General features: G+C 38.2%; 2 protein-coding genes and 1 long non-coding RNA gene across 3 annotated transcripts; 2 read left to right on the top strand and 1 right to left on the bottom strand.

Moving 5' to 3' along the window:
- Positions 1 to 2,558, top strand: LOC110043137 (uncharacterized). The gene is made up of 4 exons (XM_089271671.1): positions 1 to 152; positions 1,270 to 1,295; positions 1,667 to 1,730; positions 2,225 to 2,558. Exons 1-4 carry the CDS (start codon positions 48 to 50, stop codon positions 2,381 to 2,383), a joined length of 354 nt encoding a protein of 117 aa, XP_089127797.1. The 5' UTR covers positions 1 to 47; the 3' UTR covers positions 2,384 to 2,558.
- Positions 2,559 to 3,043: 485 nt separating this feature from the next.
- LOC110043243 (protein amnionless-like) lies at positions 3,044 to 12,360 on the bottom strand. The gene is made up of 15 exons (XM_089271654.1): positions 12,252 to 12,360; positions 11,427 to 11,542; positions 10,048 to 10,101; positions 9,808 to 9,895; positions 9,048 to 9,208; positions 8,630 to 8,695; positions 7,996 to 8,133; positions 7,511 to 7,601; positions 7,081 to 7,160; positions 6,659 to 6,737; positions 5,712 to 5,762; positions 4,990 to 5,064; positions 4,447 to 4,549; positions 3,674 to 3,809; positions 3,044 to 3,501 (listed from the first exon to the last, which is right to left on the bottom strand). The coding sequence occupies exons 1-15, from the start codon at positions 12,304 to 12,306 to the stop codon at positions 3,451 to 3,453; spliced, it is 1,344 nt and encodes a 447-aa protein (XP_089127780.1). The 5' UTR covers positions 12,307 to 12,360; the 3' UTR covers positions 3,044 to 3,450.
- A 4,901-nt stretch (positions 12,361 to 17,261) lies between these two features.
- LOC149105888 (uncharacterized) lies at positions 17,262 to 18,124 on the top strand. Its single transcript, XR_016201561.1, has 2 exons — positions 17,262 to 17,527; positions 17,999 to 18,124. It is a non-coding gene; the product is annotated as an uncharacterized LOC149105888 (long non-coding RNA).
- Positions 18,125 to 19,711: the final 1,587 nt, after the last annotated feature.

Below are 19,711 nucleotides of genomic sequence, written 5' to 3'. Positions count from 1 at the left end.
TGTAACCCAGTCCTTCGCAGACAATCTCCCACTGAACGTGATTCAATATGGCGTCCTTTCGTTTGTCTGCAGTTTCTCGACGGATGATTTCATCGCCGTTTTTGCAGTTAAGAACAATGACAGCTGGAGAAAAGGGAAGCGGAGCTGGAAAGGTATTACTCAAATAAACTTCTGTTCCTTTTATTTCCTTATTTGTTTGTAAACAATAGTACTTTTGATCGCATGCAATGAGCCAACTAAAATATAAGCTACCTTTAAGTCTCAAAACTCGTGACAAATATCATTCTCTCTCGTTGAAGCGTATCTGGCTTCGTTTACGCACGTTGGATATTTATTCCACTCTACACTGTGGTTACAAAACAAGTATTGTCCAGAAACACATCAACTGCATTGTACAATGTACAGAAGACGGAAAACTTGTTTTTTGGTCACTGAGCGTTGACGTAACACTCAGAGCTTAGGTAACGATAGATGGAGTCGTAACGCGGGGGATGTGGTATGGGGGCGGTTAGAAGCAGTAGAATTTTCTTCAAATGTTTTTCAAATAGTTTGCTTTACATAATACAAACTTTTAGTCAATGTTTGTCGTAAGTGATTGTTAGAAGTTTTCATTGGGTACGTTGTTTTTGATAAATAGATATTGCTCTTGCTGTCGGTCAGAGGGCGAGAACCAATCTACTTTTAAAGAACCACCCAATGCACTTTTCTACCCCAGAATTTCAAATTATTCCTCTGTTTTGAAAATGTGCAGTTCCAGTAAGTTCTGAGAGGGAGGGGGTTTAAAGACCAATATTTTTAATGGGAAGTATGAAGCTGATCTGGAATTTCTAGAGGAGTGGAAGGGTTAAAACCCCAAAAAACCTTTTGTGGAAGGAGTATGGAAATTTTCTGGAAAGGACCCCCATGCAAGAATTGTTTATGCATCAAAGAAGAAGGCTACCCTGGGTTGCAGAAGTTTTACTTTTGCTGTTCAAAAGTAGCAGTATTAGTAGTGAGAATGCTAACAAAGTGAGCCAGGAAAGTGAACAAAAAACACTGATTTGCTGCAACTATAGGAAACAAACACTCATGGTTCCTAGGAAACATGACAAAAATCAGTTCAGAATAACAGATTTAGATTTCTTATATCGATTCATTTTTACACCCAGATTTGTGCACTGGATATAGTTTTCTGCCCTTTGAACAGATAGCATGAGTTGTATGGGTTCAACAAGCAAACTCTCAATGCATTTAATTTGTCATTTAATTGTGTACATTTTTTCTTTTTAGGGGGGTGGAGGTGGTGGAGACATCAGGTAAGATCACATCTCAATAATCAAGCTTGTTCTCTCCCTTTGTTTTAAAGATAAACAAGCCCCTCCCTAGTTTAAAATGAGTATAAGGGAAGAACATGTTGGTCCTTTGATTAGTGACTGTGTATTCTTTACATGCACAAGTAGTAACCATTTAGATCCACAACAGGGATGCTTGGGGGAGGGGTAGGGATACACGCTGAATGTCATAATTTACTGTGGAATGTTTTGCTCCAGTACTTCTCTCTCAAATGCATCTTAAGAGGTAGAATATTTGACTGAGCAAAGAAAGATGTGTCTAGTGAAGTTACACAAATCTCTAGCGTAGTTTGCTATCTCTGATAAGCTTGTTGATACATGTACATGTATTTCAGGAGTGCTGGAGGGGCATTTGGAAAGATGCAACATGCTCATGAGGAACAGTTCTTTAGAAAGCAGGTTGGTTTGTTTAACTTGTAATTTTTTGCTAAAATGTTTACGCTTCTTGCCATTTTGTGGTGCCAGATTTAGTGTTAAACATATTGATATTTTTTTGGTCATTTATGCACGGGGCTATGTAATGTGGATGAAGTCCATTCTGAGACAGTTAGATTGTTCATGAAAGTGAACTGTCAATCATTAGGCCACCCAGACCATTACAAACCTCTTACTAATGGAGTTCAAGGTCTGTACTGTAAAGTATGGACCAAGTTTTTCCCATTGAAGGGGAAAAAAAATGAGGATCCGTAACTTACAGCCTGTACTGAGATGAAGTTAGTGAGATATTTACATATCTCTACTGTGTGTCTTTTGGGTTTGAGAAATGATTTCTAGTCACACAGAATGGCTTCAAATGATTAACACACATCCAAAGCAAAATGAGTCAATTTGTAATCTTTGTATGCAGACTTTACCTTAACTTCTGGTATTAACAAATCTCTTGTCAAATGCAGGAACAAGAGCAGCTGAAGGCTATGAAAGAGCACTTGAAAGAGCAGGTAGAACATCACCAAAAGGAGATTGAACACCATGAAGAAGCTATTCGCCGTCACCGCGAGGCAATGAAAAAGCACAAGAAAGGAATAGATGAGTTGGATGAAGACTCTGACTGAGATAGAAGCTCCTGTGTTTTACCCTGGGTTGAATGGTCCACTTCAGTTTTGCTGTCACTTCACCGATGTAATGCTATGTATGCCAAAGCACAGTTTACAAATACCGTTGATGCATATCAATGTTGTTTCAAAATTTGATTGGAGTGTGAAATAAAAATAACAGTTTCATCTTTCATTGTGCCTCAAGTTCTTTGAGTGGTGATTGACCATCACTGATACATATGTCATTTGCCAGCCTTGGTCTGTACGTATTGGGAAAAAACTGTATGGCCTTGGGCTGTACTCAAGACCAAGGGCACAGTTTTTCCCAATGCAGACCAACCAAGGCTGGCAAATAACCTGTTTCAAAAAATTCAATTCGAAATGGTGGGAGTTCGCAATAGCCAACAGTAAATGACTGAAGAGGAAATCCAAGGAAAATGGTTTTGAGTTCGAAATAACGGGACATTCGAATTAAATAAGTTTGAATTTTCAGGGTTCAATTGTGTAAATAAAAATGTGTTTTAATCTTTCATGTCATAAGAGCGAGTATTAAATAATGGTAAAAACAGGAAATCTGGTTGTGTTTGTACATGTACAGGCAGGTGGATGCAATGAAATTCAAGATAATAAAAAAATTAACATTAAATTTGTGAACCAAAAAAATTGTAAAATAAGAACTAACATTCAAATTGTTATTTATTACAACAATTAATAAAAGAAGCACCAGACCGTACTGTTGGTTACATTGAACATAACAAATAAACCAAAAATCCAGCTAGGGCTGATGTGGCTTCCTCTCTAAATATTATAATTTATTTAATTTATTATAATAGATTATTATTATTATTATTACTTTTAAGATAATTTAATTATCTAATGCATAATTTTACAAAATACACTTCTAAACATCTTTCATATTAAAGAAGATTTCTCAATACTTCAGTCATTGAAATAAATACACATTTGTTTTCAATCAGTGATAACAAAATCATCTGGTAAAAAATTATATGCCACAGTCTATCCTGCTTGTGAAATCACTTGCTATAGCTAGGATCACTAAATTTTCTTAAAAATGTCGTCATCTGCTACTCTGCAACAGTTGTTGTACTTTCATACAATGGGTTGTCCATTGTCAACTACAAGAGAAAGAGAGAAAAAAAAATATTGAAACTTGGCTTTCAGGTACTATGAAGAACTATGAAGAATACTTCCTCAACTGGTTTCTGTGGTTGTTAGTCAACTTGGCTTAACCAGCTTTCAAACAACCCAGTCCAGGAGTATTATCTTTGACTTTTACTTATCACTAACCTGTCCTCGATTACCATCAATGTCCAACCTATTCTGTCCTAAATCTTGATCTCCCTTGCCAATGTCCTGCATGTTCTCAATTTCAGCAAGCTCTAGATCATCCTCCATTACAAGGGGAAATGAGAGACTCCGCAATCTTGAACACAAAGAGTTGCACATTATAGAGTGACAAAACTATTTGCACAGAAAAATTATTTTTAACTTATTTATTGGCATTGCAAATTATCAGTGGATAAACACCAAACTGACATAACACTTTCAGGCCTGGAGATGGCAGGGCAGTGAGGAGGGGGGGGGGTTGGTGAGAGGGGGGGGGGAGGAGACTCCCAAGTGAAAAGGATTGGGATGCTTCTTATTCCCCCTTGGAGTGCAAAATTTTGGTACCACTCCAGGGTGTTCAGGACAAAAGGACACTAATTGTAGCCATGAAGACATCTTTTGGGTTGCTCTAGCTGATTTCAAGGCAATAATACAAAAATGCTGTCTTGTCTATTTCTAAGGTCTATCTTTTAGGTGTCAAATAAAGCTCTGGCCACTACCAGATTGATCTTCTTTATGGGTTTGATTTCAATTTTCCATCGAGCATCCCTGACCTATTCAATTTAGGCTAACTGGTGTGCTATTCAGGCCAACCAAAGTGTTAAGTAGACTTACTCAAACTTACAAATTTATTTTTCAACCTACAACTTGCAAAAACCCCTGCCCATTTAGTTTGCCTCAATGACTCAACAATCACAACCTTTTGTTTGTTCCGATGTGAATGAAAATCTTACCTTTGTGTACGTCTACAGATCAGGAATATCACAAGAACAACAAACAGGAAGAGAAGGGTGAGTCCTACTGCCAACGGGATTATCAAACTGTTCTGACGCTGGCCTAAAAAAAAATTACACAAGTCATAGAAAATGTTATTTTTTCACTTTTTAGCATCAGAGGGTCCTGATTATGAGCGATTCAAGTGCTGGGAATGTAAGTTTGTGTGATCTTGACACTTGTCAAATTCAGCATGGTTATGGCCACATAACTACAAAATTCTGTCTTTTCAACTGCTTCTAGGCTTTGTGAGTGTCTTAAGAGGAAAAAGAACATGTCCAATAAATTGAAGAACAGTGGAGGAAATATTGTTTAGCAACATATAATTCCTATTCAATATTAATATTAATTACCCTGCATCACAGAGACCTACTTACATACAATAGGCTGTATATGAAATATGTTTATCTTGGCTAGGTTTCAGGAGGGACTCTCCTTTTGTCTTATATTCAATGTAACTTCAGACCAAACACATGGTACAGATGGATGACGCAGTACAACACCTGTTTTCTTTCCAGCAACTGCCTTGGAGTCTGACTGCTCAAGAACCTCAGCACCAACAACATTAAATGCTTTTTCTGAAAAAGAGAAAATGAAACGTACATGTTAAAAGGGGTAAACAGAAAAACAAGACCTTAACAAACATTGAACAAAAAGTTCTGTGAAGTAGTAAGCCTGGCCTTGTATGAGTTGAAATGATATACATTACCAACAAACTGTCTTATAAAGTAGATGTTAAATGGGGCAAACAGAAAAGACATTAGGCCAAAGGCAGCCTATTTCTTGGTATAAAAATTGGTCAAGAGTAAATGTAGTCAGGAGGGGGAATCCCATACAAAAAAGACAGGGGTGCTTGTAAGAGATAATTTTTGAAAAGAACCCCTAAGAGATAGCAAGATCTGGTGCTGTGGGCGTGGCTTGAAATGTTGTTCACCCCTAAGAGGTATCAATTCTAATACAACACATTATCTCCTGTCATATTTTATTCAGCTCAATACCCTAAAAGGTATAAAAAAATCTCCCGCTGAGCACTTTTGGGGCTGAACACCCTCAGAAGTACCAAAAACCAATTATCTTAACCCCCAACAGTATACAACGAGCTCCCCTGTCTTCTTTATATGGGGGTTCCCCTGGGATAAGGACTAGTTGGGGTTGTTGATTGGTAGTATACAATTAATGTTGTAATAATGACAACTTACATTAAGTAGTGAACAAACCAGATTACCTGAGATCATCACTTCCTTCAAGTGTTCAGCTGCTATCTGTGCTTTTTTACCTAAAAAAACAAAACACATATTGTTTGTAATTAGCTATGTTATTCTAGTATTGTAATATTCTAGCACCTTTGTAAACATCCTGAAACTGATGATAAATATGGAGTATCCAAAACATGTCTTCCAAATTTAAGAGTGTGTGTATTTCCTTTAAGAAATTTTGGTAAAAAAAAAAAGATTTGACAGTATGGATGCGGCCAAACTGGGCCAGGCCGTGAAATGGGTAGCAATGAGGTACTGTAACCATGGAATTTCAGCTTTCTTTGACAACTGTATTCAGTTTGTTACAAGTTCAACATTTGACAAAGAAAATTTCTGTATCTAATCAAGTTTGAAAACGTAATACATGTACGTAAGATAGTAGGAATCATCCTCAATTTTCCCCTTGAATTGTTACTGATTTTGGAATACAAAACAAATTTACTAAATTGTGATGAAGAAGTGAAACTTGATTTGTGCTGCTCTCTCAGGTCCAGTCCCTAAAGGTCCTCTCTGAGTAAGAATGACTTTGAGGGTGGAGAGGGGAGGAGAGAAGCACACATCAGGCTCATTTTACCAAACGGCAGCCAGTAATCCAGCGTAAGTGAAACATGGAGGCTACTCTAGATACAAGATGAGGGTTACAAAACTTCTCTGACAAGATGAGTTTCTTTTTCACTGATTTATTTTACAGTATTGGGGTTGATTCATAAGTTACTTACAGAACTTACAGATTTGCAAGAGGTTACCCGCCTTCCCTACCTTCTAAACACAGCTTTCATTTGTCACCCACTAATAGTGTGAGTATTTTATAAGTTAGAACAATCTCTAAATCTAAATTTGATGCCGATATAGTGGCAGTAAAACATGCATGCATGATATACCAGTATTTATGAATATTACTGACAATGTTAAATACCATTTTCCTGATCTGTTAACACTATTTGGACAAAACCAGCCTGTGTCTTGGATGTTACAACAGTGACTCCTTCATACTCCTGTGACAACAATGAGCAAAAGCAGTACAACAACAACAACAACACAACAACAACATACAAATAATCTGAAAATGTTCTGCAGTAGTCAGGTCCTTAGCAATTACCAAATTTGTCCTTTACCAACATGCCACTTTATTATAAAATTTCTTTGTAGTTAAACCATTTAGAGTCTAGCTGCTAGACGTTTTTCATTGTTAGTTCCATGAACTGATTCTACAGTGCAACTTCCATACTTCATTCAATATACTGTCATCAGCTGTATGTTTGATTGTGTACTAATGTTGTTATGAGATCTGGAGAATGCATTGTGATCACTCTTGAGTAGAACAGAAATTTGACTTACGTTCTGAGAGACATTGAAGAGCAGAGCTCTGTAATCATCCATTTTGAAGTCTTTTCCTAGACTCAGTTTAAGTAAACTGCCTATCAAAAGAAAAGAAAAGTGTTCAAATTGTGAAGATTCTCTTAATATTAATTTTAAGATTCCACTTCAGGCAAAAAAGCCACTTTTACATTCACTGACAAGTATGATTAGGTGTTGTTGGTTTTCCATGTGAAATTGGCACCCTCAAGCAACAAATTCCGGCCCCCTGCAATAAGCTAAAACTCTCAATGCTCTAGCACAGAATACAATAATATGAACCCAAGATTATGCAGCTCATGCAAAGTGGTAAGTTAGTCTGATTCTTGCTGAAAGGGTAGGTGTCCTAAAATTGTGGTCATGGTCAACTTAGTTACAATTTAACTTTTAAAAGAAAACAAAAACAACAAACCACACAAGGGACAACAGCTTCCTTCAGATTTGAAAGGATCTGAGCATGCTGGCTTCTTACAGGTCACGTGGCTACAGATAGTCTCTGCAAACTGTTGTTAAACTTAAGTTAGTACGTACAGGTGACAAAATGGTGTCTAAGGATCACTGAACTGTTATGTCTAGTTGAGTAAATTAATTTTGTGGTATGCTAATGCTGTAAAAGTTACTTTTAATTTCATGATGAATGAAGTCAATCAATTTACATGCAATTATAAATTAAAATATTCAATAAGAGAAAGAGATCTGAACAGCTAATTTGCTTCAATTAAAGCAGTAACAAAGAAAGCATGTGAAAAAGACAGTTACACTTTCACAGCAACCAAGATCAAACCCATGAATTTTGTGCTAAGTACTGCATGGTGATAGGTCAAACTTCCGCTAAGGCACTTCCCTTCTCATTTAACTGTGAACACATTTGAGATCTATTTCTCTTCTAATTTGTACCTTCCAGTAGCCGCATGGGCATCCAGTCTGATCATCGCACTCGGTAGCTGTGATGTCAGCTTTTGCGCCAGTAAAGTTGAACTGCAAGCTACCTGAATCACTGGAATAGAAATCTTTGAAACTTGCTGTACTTTGTACCTGTCAAGGGAAAAATTATCACTTTTCATTTGGATTTATACATCATTGTCATATTATTTTACTCTTAAATATAATTTAGTATTACTTCCATAAACACCATTGTGTATCATCACAGTTGTGTTATAAACATAGGCTTGATTGATTGACCAGTTCAGGGAAATGGAAGCTCACTGGAAACTCCAATGGGGGGGGGGGGGGGGGGGAAATCTCAAAAGACAAAAATTCTAAAGGAAAGTATGGAATCAAACTGTAATATCCAGGGGGATGGGGGGGGGGGGGGGGGAGATCAGGGTGGAGATGAAACCAAAAAAACTTCCTTGGCTGCAGGTGGTATTAATAGATCTATCTTCTGAACAACATTTTGTCTTTTCTCAGAGTTTGTAACAGTTAATTACTGTATGCCAAGACGTAATTTATAGATTATTATTTATGATACCCTCTACATGTACATGTAAGTGCATATCTAGTATAAAGTGACCAAGCAGCCCATACATACCTTCCCAAAAAGCTCAATAGATGCTACTGTGATAGGTAGGTCAGATTTTACCAGAAAAGAGCTGTCCTTTAAAAGATTGACATCATTATTAATTAGCTAATAGATAAATGTGAAATCTCTCTAACGATTAATCAGTACATGTACATGACATAAGACAAAGCATGAGGTCACTCAGAAATAATATTTTAATTTATATAAAGTACAGACAAGTAGAAATATAATAAGACAATGATGAGATTTACCAATGATATATTTTTTGAACATCTGGCCCTTTAGCCTCAGCCTATACAGAGACCCTTTGGACTTGTTGTACAATCCTTCTTGCATGATGGCAGCCATACCAATGTCTGTGCAGGAAGCTACTGTACCTCAAGCATGGCCAGTATAACAATATAACTAAATTACATGTATGATTTACCTGTGGAAAAACAACAGTGTCATGTACACAAGGTACATTATCTGCATGAAGGATAGAGACAGAAGACGCTGTCAATGCCTGTTTATTGAGTGCGACTTCCTGCCAGTTGTACGGGTTATACCAGTTTTGAACAGATGCCAGAAAATGAAGGTCTCCTGGATCTGCAGAAATACAAAATTACTATTTGATAAGTTAATTTAATTTACAAATGGGGGATTGATTCATTTCTAAATTCAATTAATGCTTGATACTTCCCCAATGAAATTTAAGGATGAATCAACAGCAAATAGTCCAGGGATGTTTAGCTAATAACAACTAAGTAGGCCAAATCTGGCTTTTCTAGGCTGTGCAACTTCAAAATTAACCCTGCTAACTGAGGTGGATATGGGTTTTTAAAGAAGGGGGTTCAAGATACAGACCACCAAAGCTAGTCCCCTGTGGGGGGTCCGGGTTTTAAAATCGAGGTCCTTGGGAATGTGATTTCCCCCATTCTGAGGCCAAGTCAGCTTGTTATAATGTCTCAATCTTTTAATTCAGAGGGTTCGACCAAACCCTTCGAACCCCTTCCTCCAAGATCCCCCCAGGCCCAGTCTTTGTTTTCTTGACTAGAGAAATTTCAACCTGTAATGCAAGCTCTCTTTCTGCTGATGAAATGAGCTGGTTAAGCAGCTCTTAGCAATTAAAATCCCTGTATATTAAAGATTGAAGTATTTTGTGCTGCATCTGAAAACTTTCAATTGTTAAGGAATTGGTTATTTACCTTGGCAAGCATTTAAATCCTGATCTGTGTCACTGAAGCTTAGCTCAGCACCATCATAGAAGATGACTTCTCCATTCATTGACAAACTCTGTAACAGAAATTAACAAAATAAAATGATCCAAATGCTCTATCTTGAGTTTCACTGAAAATTTAATATGTGCAGTGGGTAAACTGGAATATTTAACATGTTGACATTCTCTGATTAAATGATATTCCTGACAGTTTGTTAATCACATTTACCAGAGACTTAATAGTGCGACTTCTCCTTAAAGACACTGCCAATGGCTTGTTTGACTATATGGACGAATACAAAAAAGAGTTTTGGTGTTGTGTTTTAAGACGGATTCCACTCAAAGTTCGAGCAATAAGGTAGTGCAAAAATTATTTACTAAAAATCTACTCACAGCACTGTAACATTTCTCTAGGTGACCCCGCGATTAAATCCCCAAGCATTCTCAAGAAAGTCAATGTCAAAGCTCGTGAAAATGATTAATGCATGTGTTATTGTGTTTTCAACTAATGCGAAACATCTATTTTGATTGAAATATGGATAACTTCAAGTTCAATTTTCTCTCACAGGGTCAGCTTGAGAATTTAAGTCTCGATAAGTTCTTCTTACTTTTATTCAAAATATTACCATGCTATGAGGTTTTTTTGGTAACTTTATTTTTGCCATTTATTGCTCGAATGTGCTGCGGAAATCATCTTAAACAGTCAATAAAACCCCACCTAAGCCACCATAACTACCAATTTAATCATTACTAATGATGGACTTATGTGATTCTCATATTTAATACACCAGGACCTTTTTAAGGGCGCCTTCCATTAAACCAAAAATTCCGGAACTTTCCAAATGAGGGTGGGGTGGGGTAGGGGGTGGCACAAATAGTACCAAAACTTCCCAGAAAGTTTCTGGAAAAGCTGAAAATTTTTTTAATTTCTTTAATGCCAACCATTCAGTATAAAATTCTCTGAGGAAAATCAAATGGAACAAAAATTCCCAAGTAAGAAATTTGTGAAAAAGTCTTGAAATTCAGGAAAATGCTGTTCCATTTAACAGAGGAAATTTTCAGGAATTCAAACAGGTGTTTTTAGTTGAATTGGAAGTGCCCAGGCCCTTGATTTCCTATCCCCAGGGCTCAATATTATATATATTAGCTGAGCTCTGGCAGCTCAAAGGGCCGCCAAGCGGAGCCCCATAACTATAGGAACAGAACCACAAGCATGCATAGAAATAGAAAACCTTGCCACTCTTGTTTCAAGGTAAACATGCATGGCTAGCAGCGTGTATCGCAGATGCGCGCGCCCTGCGTTGAAAAACAATGTCGTGCAACATAGCGGCCATACTCCAGCTAACAGTTCAACAGAGACATACAACCATGATTTACAGCATACATACCTGATATTGGACTTCCATGTTATGGTCAATTGACACCTGTCAAATCAAGGTATCTGCTGACCAGTATCACATACGATATCACAGGTTCAGGTTTAGAGCTCATCGAGGTCACGTGATTTGTTTGTTTGTTTGAAGTTGACCACTGACCAGGAACTGGTTTTCTATTGGATTCCAGGCTCAAACTCCTTTTAACTAAATCTACATATATTACAGCACTTACCCTAGCAAGTTGCACATTATCGCCGTCACAAGGTACTCGTCCCTTATTCCAGTTAGCAGGGTTATTAAAATTAGTGTCGGGTAGCCATTGCTTAGTGACTGCCAAGCACTGTTTGCCTGGGAAGAATATCAAATATGTTAAAAAAAGGGCAAAGATATCAGAGACATGACCTGGACAGGTGACAATAAGCACTTAATGACTGGCTCCAAGGGAAACAGTGAGTTTGGACTTCCCTAGACCCTCAATGTTCCCCAAGGCTAAGCTGAGGGGAACACTGAGGACGAGGGTTACACCGCCCGACTCAAAAATAGAACAAACTGCGAGAAAGTTATTTGCTTGACAACGGCTGGCTCACAAATTTATTTGCCACGCTTTCAAGGTGCACGATCATGTGCAAGTCCTAGTAGTTGTTTCCCCTGGGAAATATAATTAATGAGCCTGTTTGCCCTCGGGAATTAGTAAGTTTTCACCCATGACATCATGTGACACGTTCTTCTCCAATCGGAAAACGTCTTTGAGTTGGGAGGTATAATTGAAAGGCTTGTTAAATAACATTACAACCTTTGATAAAAATTTGGTTCAAGCTTTTCTAAAACCGTTTAAAAAAATGAAAATGCAATTCATCGCAGATAGGTTAGAGTGGAGTTGCAGTTACACGGAACAGTTGAAACGTCATAATTCACAAATTCGATTCGATTTCCTTGCCATTATACGAGCTTACATGCGAAAAGCTCGTTAATTTCCAACCTTATGAATAATTCAAAAGGAGACTCGGTCAGCTATTCTTTAAGTATTGATTCGTGTTTTGTTATATTGTTATCTTACCGAGCAAAAGACAAGTTAGCAGCCAGACAAGGCCAACATTTCTTCCTCCATTCATTTTGTTGACTCTCCCTCCTCAAAACATGGCCGAGTGGGGGAGTGAACCGCATTGTGGGTGCATTCGGGAGAAAGCGTGATCTGCGTGAACCGCGATTTTCCGCTCCAAGTTCTGCTTGGTTTATTTCTGTCTTCGGTCGGGTAATAGACAAACTTGTGTTCGATTAATCACTCGAAGTGTGCACGAAAACCTTCCGCAGCAATGACATTTGATAACTGGATATCTCGTCTCTTCACCTCTAAACTGCGATTAGACGTTCTTTTTTGGCACAAAAGGAACGGCTGATCGCAAATTACAAGGAGTTTATCGGAATGTAAACTTTGAAATGCATAAGAAAAAGAAAGATAAATCGAGTTTTCTTCTCTTGTTATTATTATTTTTTTAAAAAAAAATGGGTCGATGGCGTCACATGTATGGTAAATGGAACATTTGATTGGGATGTCCAGGTAATCAACTAGAACCATACTGTGTATAGTCCTCTATAACGAAAAAAAACACCTGCTTTTTTCCCGTGGATCTTTCTAGCACTTCTTTCCACCCCACTAGTTTCTTAATCCCCAGCTTTGGACCAGACAATACACAGAATCAAGAGACAAAAAAGGTACAGTTTTATACTCTGCTGCTAGACAAAATTATCTTAGTGGAAGAGACAGCTCCGAGAACTTTTGTTTGATTGGATCAAGGTCAAACACAAGCTTTCATGATTTGGACTGTGGCCATTAGAAAACTCCTGAGGCTGGTGCGGTCCTACAAACAGCGTTTAATGCGTGAATACATTTTTGCATGCTTTTCAATTCTTTATGAATACCCTTGACTTTCCTGTCAATAATGATTGACAGCGTATTTACACATCATGGCTATTATAATTAGCCACTGTAGCCAATAGGAAGGTCGGACCCGCAAAGCCAGATTTGACGGTTCAATGGTCTTCGTTGCAGCGTAAAGTAAGCTAATTCAAGTGTGCTAAATTGATAAAAGCACAGCATTTTGCCTGGTTACGGACACACTGAACGGGTCAGCTATTCAAAATGTCAGCAGTAATCCCGTCAGGAAAAAGCAGCAAGGACTTGCAATCACAGCGTACCTTTGTGGAACAGCTACGTCGCGAATTGAAAGTCCAAAGAGTGAAGCTATCACAGTGTGCTAACGAACTTATACAATACTGCGAGCAACAAGGGAATGTGGACCCTTTGGTGAGTCCAAAAGCTGGGCACGATAACCCTTTTCGCAACTCAGGAAGCAAATGTGTCCTGTTTTGAGAACAAGCATCAAACTATCACTGATTTTTTTGTTCTTTACACTGAATAATCCTTTTGATATTGAACTGTGATAAACTATGTACAGAGAGCAAGAGAAGGCTTCTGAGGTCGTTTGCTTATGCTTGGTTGCGCTTTTATGGCGTTAAAGTTGAATGAGAAAAAAGATAACTAAGCAAGTACAAGCAAACCGAGAGAAGGAGGAAGGCTTTAACCCTGACAAATGCACAGGAGAAACTATTTTATCTGTTGCAACGACGAGATGACTTCGTTAACAACGTAAGCACTTCGAAAACTTCTTCAACCTTCGATTCTACACGGCTGTGAATTATCTTGGACCGCGAGAGGGAGAATGTTCACTGCGTCAGTTAAGAACTACGTTTTGCCTTCATAAACCAACCACATGAAAATTGCGAGCCATTGATTCACTAGCTCAAAAGTCTTGTAAACGCAAACTTTTTCTCACTCTATTCCGGACTTAGTTTCAAAACTATTCAAGTTATGCTAAAATGTTTACAAGTAATATAAGTGAATATACACAAAAAGAAAATTAGTTTTCCTTTGTAGTTTATGAATATTATATAACGTTTTAAGGTTTTGCAAATCATTTCTTTACAAAGATCGTCAGTTATTTTTTCGTTTTAGACACAGTTTGAACCCTTTTAGAATTACTGAATTTACTGGACCTATTTCTGGCCTTTGTCTCATTTAATATAGCTAAAGAGTTTATTGATTAATTTAATACTGTAATAACCTCTATATTGATTTTTGAGGGTTTATTAAAAATCGAATGTTCACCGATATTTGCAAGCAGAACGCAAACACTGGTAATGTTATTTCGATTTAAAATCCTGTTAGTCTTTATAAGACCCCAATTAAGGAAAATGACGTCCTTTCCATCAGAAATCTAAGACAAAAAATGTTTCCTATAATTTTGCATGCCCATGTCCCGAAAATTTTCTGACCTGCCTATAACTGTATATCGCTTCTATACAGTTCGCTCGAAATTTTTCGTTCGATACTTGCTCCGCAGAGTCCCTCTTCTTTCCGAGAGCGCAATAAAATAAAATAAAATAAAATAAATAAATAAATAAATAAATAAATAAATAAATAAATAAATAAATAAATAAATAAATAAAATTTAAAAAAAAATCTCGGCCCGTTCACAAGTTAACAAATTACTCTCTGATAGCCTCGGTACATTTGACTGTGATCACTTACTCAAGCTTTTCGTTTTTGATTTTCCCCTGTAGAACTTGCTCCGCATTTCTACTTTATCGTTATGGTTTTTTTTAAAGTAAGATGTTCCTTGGAAATTTGTTATTTTAGTCTTCTACGTTGGGTCGTCACGCAACGGATGTTTTCTCACGCTTGAGCAGTTGGAAGGAGCGTTGCGTGACGATTGGTAGGAGATTGAGGTTCGGTTTCCGTTCGTAACGTATCGAACGTTCATCTCCATGTAACACTTTTTAAAACAAGCCCGGCTAATCTCCATGGCTGACTCTTTTATGCTGACTTAGACTTTGTTTCTTTTAGTCGACGAAGATATTTACGAATCTCTTGATTTTTAGGCCTTCGATTCGGTTGCTAGAACGGGAGAACTCAGTTCAAAAATTCTCGCTGGGCCAAAACCCTGCATATGCCCAACCTCGTCCCTAGGGCCTTCTCTACGATTTTCCATTTTAAAAGGTGGAGAAGGCCTTGGGGATGAGATTGGCATATACCTTCTTTTGTTGTCGTTTTGTAAACATAGCTATTCACACTTCAGAAATGTGATGTCTGTTGATGCCATTAGGGTGAAATGTTCAAACGTAAAGTATAATCTCTACTGATCACCAATGCGATTTTAGAGTGGTAACGTGGTTTGCGCTCGTATTGCCAATATGAATTTGTTTTCGTTCATGGTAGGAAAGGCATAACGTACATACAGGACTTTATTCAGGGGTTATAAAACTAAAATAAAATACAAATAATAATAAAAAAAAAATCCTGAAAGGCAGTTTAAAGAGGTGGACCCTAAAACATGGCAGATTTGCCTTGATATTGAGTTCTGTCAGTCGAAAAATGGCTATAGTTCACTAACGAGCTCGGGCACCCCAATTTTTTTCCAGTCATTTTAAACAACTAGTCATTAGCTTTGCGTGAGAAAAGACTGATCTGATTTCTATTGTTGAAAATTGAATAAATAAGGAAAATAGCAGCTGCACTATAGTCTTTTCTATTTTGCAGTTTGATAGCCGTGGCAAGCAATTTGGTTCCAATATTTTAACAAGGATTCAGCTGTCTGTCAAAATCAAACTTAAAAAGTTTATTTGTGCCCGACGGAAGTATCGACTGTAGTTTGAGGCGTGTTTTCATGAGTCTGGGCTCACAAAGAGTTTACAATAACTTGGAATGCGTTCTTGTAATAAGCATCAAATAATGCTAAAATGAGACATTTTCAATGCCTCGCTGCTCCTTAACGAGCGTGGGCACCCCCCTTTTTATTTTATAATTAAAGTTCTCATATGATAAATATTCAGTGGACAAAGTTTGAACAAAAATCTATTGACAATGATAATGACATTATTGATAATGTTTATATTTCCATTACAAATACAAATAAGTGCTAAAAATTTGAAATTTAGGTTATAAAATATGTAAAAACGATTTGAGAGCGTTCTTAAACAGGTTCAGGTTACGGGCCTCTACAACATTTGGACGTAAATCGTTCTACTCGCGGGCAATTCGAAGGGAAAAAGAGTATTTGAAACAGTTGCAATTGTAACCTTTGTCTTTGAGTTGAAATTGTGGTTGCTCCTAATTCGTTGCGAGGCTAGTATTCCATAATTCCTTTGCTTATATCCCATAATTCGCATGAACTACAAAGCGGACTAAACGTCGGCGCGCATGCAAAGTAGGTCGCTTTGAGCCAAACACGTCAATAACATGTGCGTCATTGCTCTTATGTAACCAGTTTTTGTAACACGACTATGACGTACATAACAGTTAACCAATCAAACGTTTTCCACGTGGTTAGAACCATATTTGGCTTTAAGGTTATTTTCCTTATAGAGAAGTACTTAATTAAAATTCTTAAACCCTCTGGCCAAAGTGTTTCATTGGAATTTTTTCATCTGGAAGTCAATCTACACATTGAATACAGGTATAATAATAATAATTAAATCGAAATTGAAACTGAAATTGAAATTTATTTTTATTTGTTTGGGGTGCTTTGCATTCAATGAAAAGCCCTGGTTTGAATTTCCGAGAATTTCTAGCGACGAATGAAATAGCGTTTCTTCGGAATTTCTGGAACATAGGACGGCCTCGCGAGGTATACATAAAATTTTTGGAAATCTCTTAACCGCTTTATCTAACCACTCCATTTTAATTTTCCTCCCGGAATTTCGGAAATTTTCGTTTGAAAGGTTTGCTTTTCGGAAATTCAACAATTTCCGGTTTTTCTGGACTTTTCCAAGATATTACCTTACCTTACCTTGTTGTTGGAATTTGTAGTTGACTCTGAAAACGCTCTTTGTTAATTTCCTCGTTAATTGTCGTATGCACGTGCGGTAAATACCACCTGGAAAATGTAACCAATCAGCAACGCTTTGGTACTAATTAAACGCGTGCTGCCGTCTTCATTGTCACGTGGCCAGTAAAGTGCCGCCAGTGCGTAATTGATTAAGGTGACTGTTTTTTGTAAACCTCATTTGAAATCTGGGACCAGACAACGAAACAATGCGGAAGGGTTCAATTCTCATTGTATTGTTCTTGCTATTCACCATTTTGTCAAATCTTGTCCAGGAAAGCTATGAAATCACAGGGATTTTAATTCCTCAGCGATCTCACCATCGTGAATGCCGACGTTCCAGAGCTAAACGAGGCCGAGTCCGTTCATGTCGCCGCCGCCGCAATGTTCGACAACTGCGTCCAGTCTTCATGTTGACGAAGCGTGCAGTCAGTCGGAGAAATTTCTTGAGGTACAATGAGTAGAGTTTTGAAATGAAATTCAACTAGCTAACAACTTATTGTGAGTGAAATACCTTTCCGTTCTTTAATTCTATAGATTAATTACAGTCTTTAGGTGTTGCTTTAGTGGAAAACATGACGTTGGTTCATAGCTTATGATGGAAAAAAAAATATCACTGAATTTTGCTTGTCGCATTGCCCACTTGAAATTATCTGCTACTTGATGAATATCTTTATTCTCATATCCCTTCAGCTAGACAATGTGTTGATATTGTAAGGAGAAATAAAAAGTTGATCAAGGGGATTTATAGCCATGCTCGGAAGGGTAGTTTTAGGAACTTTCTCTAACCACGCGCGCAAACTTGACAATTTTTGAGATCGCTGTCAATCGGGCAATATTATTCCCAGTTACGTTCTGCTGTTTCACTATTTATTCTAACAAAAAAGCTAATTTATCTACTCGAATTTTTTTTTTCTTTCAGGATAATTGAAGAATCTTGATGGACTAAGGGGTCCTTTGTAACATCAATAAGCAATTAATTAAGCAAGCGATTAAGCAAGCAAACAAGCAAGCAGTAAAAAAAAAAAAAAAAAAAAATAGATAAAAAGCAAGAAAGGAATAGCAATGAAGCAAAATACAAGCAAGAAATTAAACAAGCATGCTAGCAAACAAGCAAGGAAACGTGTATACAATTTTGATTCATATTGAATTAAAATGTTATTAAATCTACCTTTTCTTTAGTTGTAGTTATTTTTCGTGTTTTTGTGTTTCAACAGAGGAATTTACACAAACATTTTGGTTAGTTTGTAGCCTGTGGGGTAGTGAATAGTTTCGCCCTAGCTTTAAGTGCTATTTCTCCAGCTGCCTGTCTATCTTAATTCTCAAGAGTTGTCAGAATCTCTCTAGCTGGATAGATGACCTCTTTTCTTCACGTAATTCCTCTTTGACCTCTTTCACTTGGTAAGTGTTTTCTTTATCTGCCCAGGTTGAAAACGCGGGGTCGGAGTCGCGGGGTTTGTGGAAAAACGGGATCCGAGTGGAAAGCACGGATTATGGAAAACTCGGGGTCCGAGTAGAAAGCAAGGGGTGTGAAAAACACGGGGTCTGAGTAGAAAGCAAGGGGTGTGGAAAACACCGGTCTGAGTAGAAAGCAAGGGGTGTGGAAAACACGGGTTCCGAGTAGAAAGCAAGGGATGTGGAAAACACGGGGTCCGAGTAGAAAGCAAGGGGTGAGGAAAACACGGGGTCTGAGTAGAAAACATGGGTTGTGGAAAACTCGGGGTCCGAGTAGAAAGCAAGGGGTGTGGAAAACACAGGGTCCGATTAGAAAACACAGGGTGTGGAAAACACGGGGTCCGAGTAGAAAGCAAGGGGTGTGGAAAACATGGGGTCCGAGGTAGAAAACATGGGTTGCGGAAAACACGGGGTCCGAGTAGAAAGCAAGGGGTGTGGGAAACACAGGGTCCGAATAGAAAGGAAGGAATGTGGAAAACACGGGTTCCGAGTAGAAAGCAAGGGGTGCAGAAAACACGGGGTCCGAGTAGAAAGCAAGGGGTGTGGGAAACACAGGGTCCGAATAGAAAGGAAGGAATGTGGAAAACACGGGTTCCGAGTAGAAAGCAAGGGGTGTAGAAAACACGGGGTCCGAGTAGAAAGCAAGGGGTGTAGAAAACACGGGGTCTGAGTAGAAAACATGGGATATGGAAAACACGGGGTCCGAGTAGAAAGCAAGGGGTGTGGAAAACACGGGGTCTGAGTAGAAAACATGGGATATGGAAAACACGGGGTCCGAGTAGAAAGCAAGGGGTGTGGAAAACACGGGGTCCGAGTAGAAAGCAAGGGGTGTGGAAAACACGGGGTCTGAGTAGAAAACATGGGATATGGAAAACACGGGGTCCGAGTAGAAAGCAAGGGGTGTGGAAAACACGGGGTCTGAGTAGAAAACATGGGATATGGAAAACACGGGGTCCGAGTAGAAAGCAAGGGGTGTGGAAAACACGGGGTCTGAGTAGAAAACATGCGTTGTGGAAAACACGGGGTCCGAGTAGAAAGCAAGGGGTGTGGAAAACACGGGGTCCGAGTAGAAAGCAAGGGGTGTAGAAAACACGGGTCTGAGTAGAAAACATGGGATGTGGAAAACACGGGGTCCGAGTAGAAAGCAAGGGGTGTAGAAAACACGGGTCTGAGTAGAAAA

This window comes from Orbicella faveolata, unplaced genomic scaffold (genome assembly GCF_042242905.1).
Source record: "Orbicella faveolata isolate gen_17 unplaced genomic scaffold, um_ofav_v1 contig_34, whole genome shotgun sequence".
Classification (NCBI taxonomy): Eukaryota; Metazoa; Cnidaria; class Anthozoa; order Scleractinia; family Merulinidae; genus Orbicella; species Orbicella faveolata.
This window is presented reverse-complemented; position numbering and strand designations above follow the sequence as displayed.